Below are 15763 nucleotides of genomic sequence, written 5' to 3'. Positions count from 1 at the left end.
TTTTATAAAAAAAAGTGCATGAAAAATTCAACATATACCCAAGCAGAGAAAATCCTATAATAAAATCCTTTGTACTCAATCAGCCAGTTTCAAAAATTATCAATTCACAGCCAATCTTAACACCTTCTATAGTTTTGCCTACTTCCCCACCCCCAGAACGCTATGAAGCAAATCCCAGACAACAGATGACTTTCTGAGAACCCAGACTGCAGTAAGAAAAGGTCTCTATACAGTGAGTGACCACAAGTACTTCACTCCCAAAAATGAATCATAAATTGTATACTGACTCTGTCCCCCTCTGCTCCAACACAAACGAGTCCAATGAAGTGTAGAGCCCTAGACAGAACAGTATCCCATATTCAATAAAAATGAGGGGGTAACTACTTCAAGTTTATGTGTGATGAAAGATCACATGTCAGCAAGACATACCCTTTTAAAACAAAGCACCTTTTCATGATGTCATTAGCCGAGAGCTAGGATAACTTCGTACCTGGTAGAGTAAGGCAGATGAGGCTGGCGATCAGCAAGGTTATACACATGAAGACAATCAACAAAAATATCTGGAAGGCAAAACACAGCAGTGCGTAAACAGGATTCATCTGTGCTCAATGCATTTTATGACACCCCTCAAAGAATCAACACTATTCTCCCAGTAAAAATGATCTGCCTATATTTGTATTTCAAGGATTCCTTCCATTTCACATAAAAAGGAAATTTTCATTTTAGGTAATATTAACTATAATTTTGGCTGAAAGGAAACTGTGCCCACTTTCATATAATCAAATACATCAGCAAGTACCAATATATTTTCAATCAGCGAGCACAAAAATAAAACATAATCAGCTTAAAATTTCCCTCACTATTAATTAAAACTAACAATATTTGCTTATTTTTATCAAATTCTCAAAAACAACTTCTCATGAAAGGAAAGCTTACTCCCTATCCAATTAGAACTTTCTGTGATAATGGACATGTCTACTCCTGCACTGCCCGACACAGGAGCCGCTGGCACAAGTGGCCACGAAGCACTTGACATGGGGTCACCATGAATGAGTAAAGGAATTTTAAATTCTATTTACTTTGAGTGTGTGTGTTGTCTACAGGAAATGTACCTTCTTTTCTTTTTTCAGTCTCACTGAGGTATAAACGACAAATAAACTGTAATACATTTAAAGTGTTCAATGTGATTTGATACATGTAAACACCGTGAAGGGATTCCACCATCAAGGTAATTAACACATCCATCACCCCACAGATTTACAAACTGTATTTATTTTTAATTAAGTTTAAAAGTAAACAGCCGTTGTAGCTATAGCTGGTGGCTGCTATACTGAGAAGTGCAGATAAAAAGGAAATACACTGAGACAAGAGGGAAGTGGCTACCCTGGACAGAAAGACAAAGTGCTGCTTGCCTTGACCTGACTAAGCCCAAAGGGCAGAGCTCCAGCAGGAAGACTGGAAAGCACTGATGATAACGCTCCAAGAGGGGGCTGGAGCCTCGGTCAGCTTTCGCCGCCTGAGAAACCCCTTAGTGATTCTCTCTCTAAGCTAGGCCAGAAGTACCTTCTGCTTAGAAAATACCTTTTGTCAATCCGAAAGCCTCAAGTCTCACAGCTCCACCCCCATCTCTGAGGGCGCCCTCCCCAGCTCCTGCAGCTCGCCGGCACCTCCCACCCCCGACTCCACACATTCACCTCCCTGCAGATTCCATACGTACCACGGCTAACCTGCCTCTTGTCCTGACACAGGCCTGGAATGCCCTTCCCACTTCCCATTTTTTAATCTGCCTGACCCCAAACTTTAAAGACTTAAAGGTATCAACTCCTCCATAAAGCTTCCTGAACAACTTTCAAAAACGTGTTTTGCAGAGCAAGAAGTGAGCAATCATATGACATGCTACTAATATAGCAAGTGGGGTGAGGACTAACACCTGGCCATTGAATCTAACCCCATGAAGGTCACTAGTGACCCTTGACAGGAACAGTTTTGGTGGAGTTTGGGGGTAAGTCTTGCTGAGCCAGGTACTCCCTTAACCAATCTGGTCTTCAGTTTGATCAGATGTAAACAAGAGATTACTACTCAGACCTTGCAGCACTGGGATTAATACTCCAAGGATTAAAGAGAGGAAAACACTAAAAGGCCCCCTCCAGTTCCTGACACACAGGTGAAATGAATCAGGAATGGCAACTTCTCATTTGATCTAGGGTCTTCTATCTTGTTCCTTTCCAACAGCAGGGACCAACAGCACATGGACCCCCAACTCCACGGCTCACATCTAAAATTCGATCAGCTTATCCGACATTTACATATATTATGTGTTACAGAATGAGAGGCCTGAAATGTGGGTTCTTGTCAGGAGACTGCAAGATGCGTCTACACAGAGGATCATATACTAACAGCGCCGATAACAGCAGAAAAACTCCCCAACAGAAGTTGGAAAGCTTGACCCCTGCTAAGTCGGGGCAGCACCTACCCTGAGTGGGAAATGCGGGGGCCGGCGGTAAGGCTGGAAGCCAACAGGCCCGCCCTGCTGGAGGATGGCTTGGTGGGCCGCATGCAGGCCTTCCCCCACCACGGGGAGGGCGTTGTTGTTTCGAGCGTGCTGGTTATTGTTAGCCTGCTGGTTTGCACTGTTCTCGTTGTCTTCCTGGTCTCCCAACAAATAGGAATGAAGATCCCTGTGTAAAAATGGCATCAGTGAAAATGCTCACCTCAGATCAGAATAAAACAGCAGACACGAGACTTTCTTGATAATTATACTTAGGGGAGAAAATGAACGAGTGGAATCTATGCATAGCACTACTATTATCTCAATCAGCTCTAAATGTTGCTGCGTGCTTTAAATTAGACCTTCCCAAACATAAAGTTAATTAACACACAGAATACCCATTCAATCTATTTTATGTTTTCTTCAGCCAGTATCTGAGAAGAATCAGTAACTGAAAAAAAGAAAGAAAAAGAAAAAAAAAAAAGTGTGCAATGCCCAAGATACTCTATGTGAAGAATTTTAGGGAAAAAACTATCAACTTCTTTTTCTCTCTGTAGATGACTACTGTGTCTGCTGTAACATGCAGCTCGACTAAAACATCAAGCCACAAATCAGTTAAGGCACAAATGAGATGGGGGGGAAGGAGGGGGCTCACGGTAGGGCACTGAGCGGTTAGAGAAGGATGAATGTTCAAATACAACCAAATGCATACAGGCATCCCCTGGAGATACTGTGGGTCTAGTTGTAGACCACTGCAATAAAGCGAGTATTGCAGTAAAGCAATCAAGTTTTGTGGTTTCCGAGTGCATACAAAAGTTATGTTTATACTATACTGTCATCTATTAAGTGTGCAGTAGCATTATGTCTTTAAAAACAAGGTATATGCCTTAATTTAAAAATACTTTATTGCTAAAAAATGCTAACAATTATCTGACAATGCAAGGTTGCCACAAACCTTCAATTTGTAAAAAATACAGTATCTGTGAAGCACAATAAAAGAAAGTATGCCTATACTTCACATTAAGGTATCTACAGGATGCCACATATTTTCTGAAAAAATGTTTAAACTACCGAGATTAAACTTCTAAATAAGTATATAATATATGAAGCTTGAAAAAACATAAATGCATCATGCTGACTAAATGACTGAGAAACCAAATCTGAGAAGAGCTCACTTATCAGGTTAGGATTTCTAAAATAAGGGTAACTTGGTTTGTTTTTAATGCACTGAGAAGTATTTTATTTTTTTACCCTGTGTAATGAAATGAAAGAACCTGGGCCAGCAGCAACCCTCTGTGAGAGGGTAAAAAACACGTACACATTTCTCCATAAAAGGATACACAATGATTAGAAAAATAAGAAAAATTTAAAACTTTAATAAGCTTTAAACAATATACCTGCAGATAACACTAAATTGTCTCTTATTAAAACTAACTTTTCCTGAGCGGGGCATACTTTTTCAGAAAGGTTATTAAACTGACACAAATGACACACATACGAGTCACCTGCCTGTACTTACAGCAAGTATCCAGCAGTAACAGTCCACGCTCGCACCAGTCCCTTCAGCCACTGCCGCGTGTGTCCCTGTTCAAGTAACGCTGGTAAGACAACTTGAAGCAGAAGCAGCTCAAGGGACAGTTCACTCACTGGAGCATCACTGAGAGTTACGAAAAGCCATAATTTATGATGTGAATTCGATTTTCCCTTATAACTATATCATATTAGACATTTAATGGAATGAGAGCAAAACTCCTTGAAGAGTCACATGAACTCAGTGTGTTTATCACCTCATCTCCATTCTTCCTTGAAGAACAAGGAACATCCCTCAAACATCACCAGAACTGCTCCCAACAAGGGCTGCATGACCTTGGTGGTGGTAAGGTGACGGCCAGGTCCTGGTCCTCGCCTCGCATGCTGTCTTAGTAGCTATCACACACCTGGTCGCTCATGCTCCTCAGAACACTTTCTCCGTGAACACCTTTCCAAGACACGCTGAATGCGACCTCCTGTGGCTTCAAACAGCGCCTTTCTGTAAATTTCTATATGCTGCTCAGACACCTTCCCTAATTCCTAACTTACACATCCCAAGTGCCAACTCAACGTCTCCCAGCACACACGAGACATCTTAAGTTGATCGTGTTCAATATCCAATTCCCACTCTTCCCCTTAAATCCTGCTCTTCCACTACCTTCCTCATCCTAGTAAATGGCAACTCCATCCTTCCAGGTGCTCAGGACAGATACTTAGATCCTTGACTGCCTTTCTTCACCCGACATTCAAACAAGCCAGAGAATCCTACTGACTGTACCCTAATACCCAGAACCTAACCACGTCTCATGACCTCCACTGCCACTTCCTCCGTCTCAGCCACCCTCGCCTCCCATGGGGATCACGGCATCACCCCTAGCTGCCCTCCTGCTCCGGCCCTGGCCATCCCAACCCTGGCTCTTGTCACAGCCTCCAGAGTGATCCCTGTGAAACCTCTGTCAGACCACTCCTCTGCTCAACCTTTCCAAGAACCCCCCAAATCACTCAAGTTAAAGCCAAAATGCTTACTTACAATGGCTTACAAGGCTCTCTAGGACCTGGCTTTCCATGACCTCTCTGACCTCACAGCCAACTACTTGTCTCCTTTGACTGCAGCCAAACTGGTCTCCCTGCTGCTGCTCAAACAGACCTCAGGCCGCTGCATGTGCCCGCCTCCCCTGCAAGGACACTCTGCCCTCAGGGCTTCACACGGCTCACTCCCTCATGCCCTCCTCCTTCAGGGCCTTCCTCACCTGTCACTTCCTCAGGTCCCCACTAGTCACTTCCTTGCTTCGTTTTTTCCCATGGCACTTACGACCCTTTGACATATTATGTATTTTATCTATTTTATTGGCTGTCTCCCCAACTGAAATATGAGCTCCACAAGGGCACAGATTTTTCTTGATTCTGTTTTGTTCAGTTACATCCCTTGTACATAGAAAAGAACCTGTTATATAATGGGCCCTCAATTTTGCTGAATGGAAGAACACACTAAACACTGTTACAAAAACTCAGCTAAAATTCTAGGTATAAAGAACTACCAAAAAAATGGGTCTACTCCAACAATATATAAAGCCAGAAACTGTGCTTCCTGGTTCTCACTGTGACGATCCAAATATGTAAGGAGGAGGAACCGACATTCTCTAGGTAGGGAAAAACTCAGAATAAAACCTCGGTTTGGATTTTGACGAAAGACAGCAGAAGCATGCCAGGCAAACATGGGGAAGAAGGTCATTCCAAAGAGAGAGGGAAAGACCAGGAGCAGCTAGGCATTTATGGGGAGGCTCAATGGAGGCTGAGCGTGGCTGGAGAGGAGAACTCACGTCAGACAATGCTGGACAAGATGCTCGAAAGGCAGTGTGAGACGCCGAGCCTTGGATGTCATTCTAAATGACCCAGGTATTATCATGTACATTACGGAGGAAGAGGCAGGTGCGTTAAGGATGGATTATAAATGGGAAAAAAACAGGAAGGCCTAAACTAAGGTATTAAGTGGTAAATCACGTTGAATTAGACAAGAGACTGTAAAAAGAATTAGAACTGACAAGATTTTTTTTTTTTTTTTTTTTTTTTTTTTTTTTGCGGTATGCGGGCCTCTCACTGTTGTGGCCTCTCCCTTTGCGGAGCACAGGCTCCGGATGCGCAGGCCCAGCGGCCATGGCTCACGGGCCCAGCTGCTCCGCGGCATATGGGATCCTCCCAGACCGGGGCACGAACCCGTATCCCCTGCATCGGCAGGCGGACTCTCAACCACTGCGCCACCAGGGAGGCCCCAAAAACTGACAAGATTTTAAAGACTAATTACAAGTAAATTTGAGGAAGAAATCCAATTTGCCTGGCATATTTAGGTGAAGGGATGAGGCAAATCACTGAAAAAGAGATTATAGGAGGAATGGTGGAGACTAGGTTTCTAGGTTACTTAAGTCTTTAAATCAAAAAGATTTTCCATTTATAAGCCATATAGCCTATTTTAATCTACAATTAAATGTATATCTATGGCTACATTACTTATGATGTGCTTTTCACACAAAGATGATGCTACCAGATATCTCTCATTAGGAATGTTAAACATTTCAATGTTAAACAAAGGCACACTTCATTTGCAGAAAAGTCAGTCCTTCTTTGGAACATGTAACTGCTAAACTAACGTTTATGTGATTTAGAACATGGCAAAATTTAGTTATCAGATGATTTCTAGTATCTGTAAGAAATGCACGTTTTAAATAAATGTACTCTGAATATCAAATCCCTACCAGAGTTAAATTAGTAAAGCTTCCGAATTTCAACAACTTACCTATAGAGCATGACATTGTATGGAAGAAAATTAGGCAGCAGACTCTTAATTATCCGTATAGGTAGCCAAAGCATCAGGAGTACAATGGAGCCAAAGACAATCTGCAGCAAGAAAAAGGGCAGGGGACCACTGTAATCACTGTAAGTATGAGAGACAGGCAGACTTCTGGACGTACACATCCAACACACAATCCAAGTCTATATGTGCCCAGGCTGCTGAGTGTTCTCATTCAGCACTACTTGGCTTACTCTATGTGGAGACTGCATACCTGGGACAGCTGCTCCTCTCTCTCTAGGACACGAAGGCTCAAACAGGAGCCACAAAGGATAATCACTGCATGGTATGTGAAAAGAGAGCTAGAAACTCATACTGAAGGATCAAAATTGCCTGCATCTTAATAAACCACCTGTAACAATAAGACATTACCCATACTAATGACTACAAAAGTTTCCAAAGAACACACATCACTGCTTTTAGAAGTTTATCTTGGAAAAACTTAGATTTAACTAGGTAATTTCTTCTTCCAGGCAGGGAAGAAACTTTGAGTTGCTTCTGTTAAGAGTTTAATTTAGAAGCTATTAACAAGTCTCCATTGCTTCAATGCAAATTAAATGTAATTCAGAGACCCATAATTTGGCAATCAATTATACTACTAAAGAACCAAAAGGCATTTTTGTTTATTACATTTTGTTTTCATCAAAGTAACCAATAAAACAGCTATCTGATAACCAACTTCCACAGGCTTAGATAAACTTAATTCAATCCACTCTACCAGTCCTCCTGACCAAAAAAAAAAAAAAAAAAAAAAATCTAAAGGGTAGCCCATTTTACTTCAAAAACAAAAAAAGTATGCTTACCACTGACAAAATAAATCTTCGGAGATGCCTATAAATAGGCAAGTGAATCATTTCTTGTACTGGATTAAAATCTGGATCATTCAAATTCCTTAGAAACCATAAGACACCAGGTCGAAGTACCTGCAAATATATTTTAAATGCTATAAATACTTACCAATGTCTTCAGGCTCTACATACGAGCTAAAACATTAATAGAGAAATAAGCTCTTAAAATTATTTTGGCATCTTATAAAATGGGCCCTAGAAAATTCATACAGTTTTCCTGGGAAAAGAAGTTCCTAAATCAGAATCTTTATTAAAACTACCCTGTGTTTGATGTCCTTTGATGCTTTTAATCATTCAGTGGAAAAATTTAAGTACAATTTGTCAAGAAATCTAGGTCTCCAAGATGAAAAATAAGTTTTGTTTGGTTTTTTGGCCTCGCCACGTGGGCAAGAGGGATCTTAGTTCCCTCATCAGGGATCGAACCTATGCCTCCTGCAGTGGCGGCACAGAGTCTCAACCACTGGACTGCCAGGGAAGTCTCGAAAAGTAAGTATTTTTATAAAAATCATCACTATATTGTATAATCTGGAAAGGATTAGGTTACAATTTATAAGTGTCCTAAACGGAAGATGTGATTTCAGTCTCACACTTCCTGAAAAGAGTTATATTAATTAAACAACCTTCAGTTTCTCAGTATCTTCATTTTACCATCTACATCTTTTCCCCTTGCTCAGTAGGAAGCATCAACCCTAGAGGCTATGGGCGATGGGCAATGAATGGGTCTGGGGATTAGTTCTGGGTGGCTCACACTCACTGAGCTACCCTGTATAAAAAGCATCTCATCTGCTCAAATTCTACTTCTCCACCTTCCAAACAAAGGGGTTATTATATGTGAGCTTTAAGGTTCAATCTAACTCTAAAATACTAGGATTCTGTATCAACAAAAAACCACCACATTGATAAAATGAAAAAATTCAGTATAAAATACTTAATCACTGAACAATGCAATTTAGAGGTCAGGTATAATTACAATTTAAAAAACACATTATTAATGTAGTCTCAATCACTAATTTCAAAACAAGGATACAAGCTTTGTTTGCAAACAGAATTTACTGAACTTATACTGTATGATTCAGGAGAATATTTTGGCCCCCAGGCTCATCCCCAACTCCTCAAATCTCTCAAAGAGCAAAGTAACCAAGAACTGCATTAAGCCTTTGTGCTTCTGTATCACATTCACACTGGATTAGTCGTCAGCCTGCTCCTTTGGGCCCTGCACATCTCCATCACCACTCTCAATGGAGTAAGCGGACTTGTTCCGTGGCTGTATCCCTTCCCAGGATGCAAAAATCAAGGAGAGTGGAGACTGTGTCTCTGTTTCTCACTATTACCCCAGCATACAGCACAGTGTCTGGCACAGAGTGAGCATGCAGTACTATCTGGGGAAGGGATGCACAGAGGAAAGTACACTTCTCAGAAGTACTCAAGTTTTATACTTCATTTTGCAGCAGATGACTAAGCATGAGATGTATACTAGTCAAATACTGACCCTGTTTTCACTGCCCCCGAATCAGTAAGGACTGTAATCTGAAAACAGGATTAGTAGTAGAAGTACCCATCTGGTGAGTGGACCAGAATCATAAAGGACCCTCACTACAATTCTATACTTTAGGTGTCTGCTTCAAGACCATTTTACATATTTGATCCTGCAAAACCATACCCTTTGGTTATTTCCAGCATTAAATGTCCCTGGATGAAGTCCAAGACAGGCTCACATCACATAAAGTTCCAAGAATATGTATTTGAGGATGGTTAAAATATATACCAAGTAAAACAAGTGTTTTTATTTAATTTTTATCCCTCAGTCTATTCATCTTTCAAACTCAAAACTAATTAGACAGAAATAATAAAACTTGTCAATTTTTGAGACAAATTACTAAAAAACAGTTTAAAGCAATTGAGCCAAACTAGGCTATTAGCTGTTCCCTCTTAGAATAAAATAACAGAGAAAATGATTTAGCTAGGAAATCATCATAGCCTTTAAGGCATGACTTGTGGTTAAGGCAAAAGTCCTTTTCATAAATGTACAGTGTTGGAACTTCCCGGTAGAACTTACCTCTCTCAGTAACAGAATGAAGGAGGCAAAGTAGAACACATATACCATTCCCACCAGCCAATGCAGAAACATGGTAGTACCTGGAGCCGACTGAAAGCTCAGTTCTCGATCTTTCAGAGTGGCATCAAACATTTCCTAAATCAAAACAGTACACGTGAGAGAGATTTGTACTGCTTACATCTGCTGAATTAATATCTTCATATTCTAGGAAGTGAATGAATCACTATGCACGTAGATTCTGATGTTTCTAGAATTACAGTTCTCTTAAAGCCATTTCATCGTATCACAGAAAATACAAATGATATAGGTTGGATACCATTTCAAAGATGTATATGACACTTCAGAAATTTTACAGAGGCAATACTGATAAACCAGTTGGTGAGTAAGAACTTTACCAATATTGCTATTGTGAAAGAACCATTTTTGGTTAACATAATACTTTCCTTTCTTGGTTACAGGTATGAATTCATGACAAGTTTTAATAGTAAGGTATGGGAGAAAATGTTATCTCAGAACCAAAGGCAGCTTTTCTACATTTGAATTTTTTTGAAAAGTAAAAAAAGTGGACTTCCCTGGTGGCGCAGTGGTTAAGAATCCGCCTGCCAATGCAGAAGACATGGGTTCAATCCGTGGTCCGGGAAGATCCCACATGCCACGGAGTAACTAAACCCGTGCGCCACAACTATGGACGGAGACTGCACTCTGCAACTACTGAGCCCGTGTGCCACAACTACTGAAGCCCACCCTCTTGTGCTGCGCAACAAGAGAAGCCACCGCAATGAGAAGCCCATGCACCACAACCAAGAGTAGCACCGCTCTCTGCAACTAGAGAAAGCCCACACGCAGCAATGAAGACCCAATGCAGCCAAAAATAAATTAATTAATTAAAAAAGAAAAGAAAAAACTGATGATCACTGACAGTCATTAAAGATTTTAATCAAGACTGAACACCTTAGTTAAAACAAATGGTTAGATTGAATTAATTACTACAAAGGCAGTCTTCTTTACAGATTACTCTTTTTCGGGTTTTTTTTTTTTGCACCACACGGTGCTGCCTGCGGAAGTTCCCCGACCAAGGACTGAACTCAGGCCACAGCAGTGAAAGCACCCAGTCCTAACCAACAGACCACCAGGACCTCCCTCGAATTACTCTTTTTATACACAACGTCTTGGCATCTTCATAAAACTCAAAAGAGTTAAACAAGGAAGAGAACTCTCCACTGGTTATCAGGAAGGTTCCAGTCAAAGTACTCTAACATCAGAAATGTGCACAGAGCCTCACACAAATCAGGTACTTTGGAAAAATTAGGAACATTAAGACTCTACAATGATACATTCTCAGAAAAAAACAAACTATTATCAAATATTGACTTTACATTAAAGGAACCCACCCTAAAGACCACTTTTTAAAAAGCCTTTAAATTATTAGATTGTATGACAATGAATAATAAACTCACCAGGGAACAGATATCCAGCCACCAGCCACAAATGAGAGGGAACACTCCAATTTCTACCACCACTAACAAAGAGACCTTAAGTAAAAACAAAGGTCATCAATATCACCCAAATGGGGAGAAATTGTTTCCAGTCTTAAGTTATAACAGGAATTACCTTCACAACAATATAGCAGACTCCCAGCAAGCGACGAGACCTATGAAATTTAACAAGAGTTGCCAAGCCCTACAGCATGTAGTCAAGGAAAACCTAAACATTTAAAGAAAGATACAGAAAAACAACAAGGTCCTACTGTATACAGCACAGAGAAACATATTCAATATCCTATGATAAACCATAATGGAAAAGAATATTAAAGAAAAGAATGTATACATTTGTATAACTGAATCACTTTGCTGTACAGCAGAAATGAACACATTATAAATCAACTATACTGCAACAAAAAATTTTATTTAATTAAAAAAAGAAAGATACAGTGAAACAGGTAACTATTTAGGTAACAGTTAATATTATCTGACAGACAGAATTTATTTATTCTATATTTTTTCTGCTCTCATCCTCACTACAAATACCCTCAACTTCTACTAAAAGGACAAGTGGAGAGAAATAGTTTTGTCATTAATAAGAACAACCCTTGGGTAAGCATAATAACATTACTGAACACTAAGCTGGTTCATTAAAGGATACATGACAAATTATCAGTGTTATTGCTAGAAGTATATACCCAACTATGGTCGTGATTAGGCCTTCAAAATGGGATGCTTGGACCTAGAAATAAGAAAATAAACAAAATGTAATTTCACCACATGGCCTACACCCCAGTTTAACAATGTTTATTAAACAATCCAAGTAGACTAAATGTGAACTATCTCAGGAATTCGTAACTAAAAAACAACTATAAAATCCCCTCTGGATGACACCTCTGCAAAGCAGATTCTCCCATGGACTGCTACTTATTACGAAAAGATGAGGAAAAATTAAAGAATAACACTTTACTCAAGCAGACAAAATAATAAGAGTAGAGTGAATTAAATTTTACAAAAGTAAGAAAAAAGATGTAACCGCCTGCACTTCAGTCCGTTCTGAAGCGGACCCGCTAAAGGCTGAGCGCTGAAAACAGCAGCACAGAGTCCAAGCCATCCTCTGGCCAAGGTACATCTTAGCCACCCTATCTCCTAACCACAATGTTTCAGTTTCCCTTGCTCGCCAAATCTGTGTCATTATCAACTTACAAAGAGTTAACAGTTTGGATAGTGACATACACTGCCCAAGATACCATCACCTTTTGGTTCCTGAATTTCAGGTAGCAAGTGGTGACAGTTTATAAAGTCAAAATTTATCAAAGCATTTATCTGAACTTTCCAAGTTCTTGCATTCAACTAGTGAGAATTTGGAGAGCTGTATTAAGTATCAGAACATGTCACATGTCTCTTTGCCATTTCAGAAACTTCAGAATGTGATCTCTCAGGATTCACATATACAAATTGACCAGAATATTCCAGCTATGTCAGCTTTTCTTAAAAGACTAAATCTTTCTGGGGACCCCCCAAAATTGTAGTAGTTGTCCATCCAAATATTTATCTAATTCTGAAAAACAGCAATAAAATGTCAAAATTAAAGCAAATTTCTTTAGAAAACACCACAGTCCATCATTCCAACACAGATCAACATTTTAAAAACTTGATTTATATATCATTACCTGTCTGAATTCACTATGGGGCAACTAGGGAAAAGGGAGAGGAAGGAGCACACAGGCTAACGGAGCAGGTCAAAAATCAGCCTGTAGGAAAACTTTCCCACAGTATGTCTCTGGCCTGCCCAACAGGAAGGAAGACTGCATCGTGGGGCTCAGAGAACATCTTCCACAGCTGACAACATGCCCTACTACGTCTTAGGCCACTTCTGGCTTAGAAGAGGTGAACGAGATGGTGCTGGATAACTATTCCTTCGTATAAGGCAGACTGAGAAATGACGTAACTCTTTACAATATTATTACTTAGTCAATATATATCAAATTTGGGGTAATTAATAAAATTAAGTTTGCAAAAGTATCATACTCACGTGTTCTTCAAATCCCAAACCAACAAGGGAGAAGTGGCCAATGTGGTAAGGGCAAAATGCTAAAAGGGGGGGAAAACCTCAATGAAAACTTCAAAATCACGACAACGAACACTCCTAGTACCAACCCCACTAAAAGGAACAAAGGCTTCTTGGAGAAATGGAAGATCTCAGAACCAAAAATGTACTGTCTGTGACATTCTCTATAACCAGAGAACAAAAAATTTACCAAGCTCCTAATAAACTCATGGTGAAAGGACATAAGAACTATTGTGAAAACAGTCTCACAGGCCTGTGGAAAGAGAAGAAGATATGAGCATACAAAAAAAAAAAACCACAAAAAAACCCCCAAAACTGATGAAAACACACTGAATACATACAGTGAAGAAGATATGAGCATCCAAAAAACAACAACAAAAAGAAAACTGATGAAAACACACTGAATACATACAAATTCATGAGTTCATAATACTCAAAAAAGGGAAAGCCAAAAACAAAAACCACAAAAGGAAAAAAGCAACATAATAGAAAACACTTTCATCACGAAGGGAAGTAGTTAGAACATCAATTCCTTATCCTGAAAACTAATAATTAAAGGAAAAGAACTGCAAATCTGTCCTGCTTCTTCCAAACAAACAAATTCAGGTTAACTAAATAGTTCTAGCTGATAAGATCAAGCTCTTCTTTACAGAAAAGCCAGCCAATAAATGCATAAAGATGACAGAATTTGAAAATCACCATTTTGTAATACCTAATAAAAATAAATTAATTCAGGCAAGTATCAATGGATAATATAAACATATTCATTCGGTAAAATGTTGATGGCACACTAGATATTTGCATTAATACTAAAATACCACCTCCCACAGATTACTTTCTGATGTTTAGAAGGAAAAATGAAACCTAACAATAGAGGCTTCAAGATACTATCACTTGAACCACAGACAAAGGTGGATAACCAGATATCATGTACCTCCTGATATGTCATAATAATAGGCAAAGCATGACCAGTGAAAATTCTGTCCCAGAAGTACTGAACCTGAATCTAATCAGGCCTCAGATTTAACTTCCAGTTTAAAGGAAATACGGAGACAAAGGAACAAGGTAGCAGAATCAACAGGAAGTCATCGGAAGGAAGTAGAAAGTGAGACACGTAGAAGACAGCTGACCTAGTGTCATCAACAAATCAATGCCAAAACAGGGTAGGGGCAGATGAGGGGAGCAAATAAAAAATATTCTAGATCCGAAAAACTTAAGATTTAACAACCAAAAGTAACAGTAAACTACCAGGTATAAGATAGGCTCAAGGATGTACCGTACAACAAGGGGAATACAGCCAATATTTTGTAGTAACTGTAAATGGAAAGTAACCTTTAAAAATTGTAAAACAATTAAAAAAATTTTTTTTTAATTACTGTAGGTTTAAAAAAATTTCAATATCTGGGTAAGGTAAACCTCCCTCAATATACTTCTTTCAAAATCTCCTCGACTATTCTCAGCTCTGTTTTAAAAGTAGATGAACTTTAGTGCAATTTAATGAATTTTTTTTGTCCAAAACTGAAAAAAAAAGGTAACAGGTAGACCTTATTTGAATTCTCATTCAAACAAAGCAACTATAAAATGATATTTAAGGAGACAATCTAGAATTTTTAATATGATCTATTATTAGGTAATATTCAATTCTGGTAATTTTGTAAAGTGTGATGATATTCTGGTTAAATAAGAAAATAGCCTTAAGACAGGAATAAAGATGCAGATGTAGAGAACAGACCTGAGGACACGGGGAGGGGGAAGAGTAAGCTGGGACAAAGTGAGAGAGTGGCATGGACATATATACACTACCAAATGTAAAATAGATAGCTAGTGGGAAGCAGCCACATAGCACAGGGAGATCAGCTCGGTGCTTTGTGTCCACCTAGAGGGGTGGGATAGGGAGGGTGGGAGGAAGACGCAAGAGGGAGGAGGTGTGGGGATATATGTATAACTGATTCACTTTGTTATACAGCAGAAACTAACACAACAATGTAAACCAATTATACTCCAATAAAGATGTTTAAAAGAAAAAATAAAATAGCCTTAAAATTTTCATATTAAGAATTTTGATAGTCTCTTTTCCTCAAGTCTTTCTTTCCATGTTAATATAACTGTAATTCATTCTCAGTAATAAAATTTAATTACCTTTTTTTATGGCAAAAATAACTCAACAGTATAGATTATTAGGAAAGGGGAGAGGGAGACTCAATCATCAAGACAAAAGTCAGAGTGAATCTATAGGGATCTGGCTGCCGAACCTTTTTGACCAAGTATTCGTAAGTAGAAATTGTTTTTAACAGGTATTCCCAATACACTTGAATTTCTTTATAAATGATACACATATACTATTTTATTAACATATTATGTGTATTATGAAGCACAAGAAAATTTTAAAGTGTGCGAGATAACTATATGCAGAATTTTTTCCTATTTTATTCTCACACCCAACT

General features: G+C 39.1%; 1 protein-coding gene across 3 annotated transcripts in view; it reads right to left on the bottom strand.

Moving 5' to 3' along the window:
• Positions 1-15763, bottom strand: part of MARCHF6 (membrane associated ring-CH-type finger 6) — a 76596-nt gene that overhangs the window by 20061 nt on the left and 40772 nt on the right. For all 3 annotated transcript variants that reach the window (XM_081231506.1, XM_081231505.1, XM_081231507.1), the window contains exons 11-20: positions 13284-13342; positions 11910-11990; positions 11379-11447; positions 11225-11299; positions 9768-9902; positions 7667-7786; positions 6810-6910; positions 4008-4145; positions 2474-2678; positions 491-560 (exon numbers count right to left, since the gene is read on the bottom strand). In XM_081231506.1, the coding sequence (XP_081087632.1) occupies positions 491-560; positions 2474-2678; positions 4008-4145; positions 6810-6910; positions 7667-7786; positions 9768-9902; positions 11225-11299; positions 11379-11447; positions 11910-11990; positions 13284-13342 (1053 nt within the window). The remainder of the gene's footprint in view (positions 1-490; positions 561-2473; positions 2679-4007; positions 4146-6809; positions 6911-7666; positions 7787-9767; positions 9903-11224; positions 11300-11378; positions 11448-11909; positions 11991-13283; positions 13343-15763) is intronic.

This window comes from Mesoplodon bidens, assembly GCF_964165515.1.
Source record: "Mesoplodon bidens genome assembly, chromosome: 4".
Taxonomy (NCBI): domain Eukaryota; kingdom Metazoa; phylum Chordata; class Mammalia; order Artiodactyla; family Ziphiidae; genus Mesoplodon; species Mesoplodon bidens.
The sequence above is the reverse complement of the archived record's forward strand: the minus strand, read 5'-3'. Positions and strand labels throughout refer to the sequence as shown.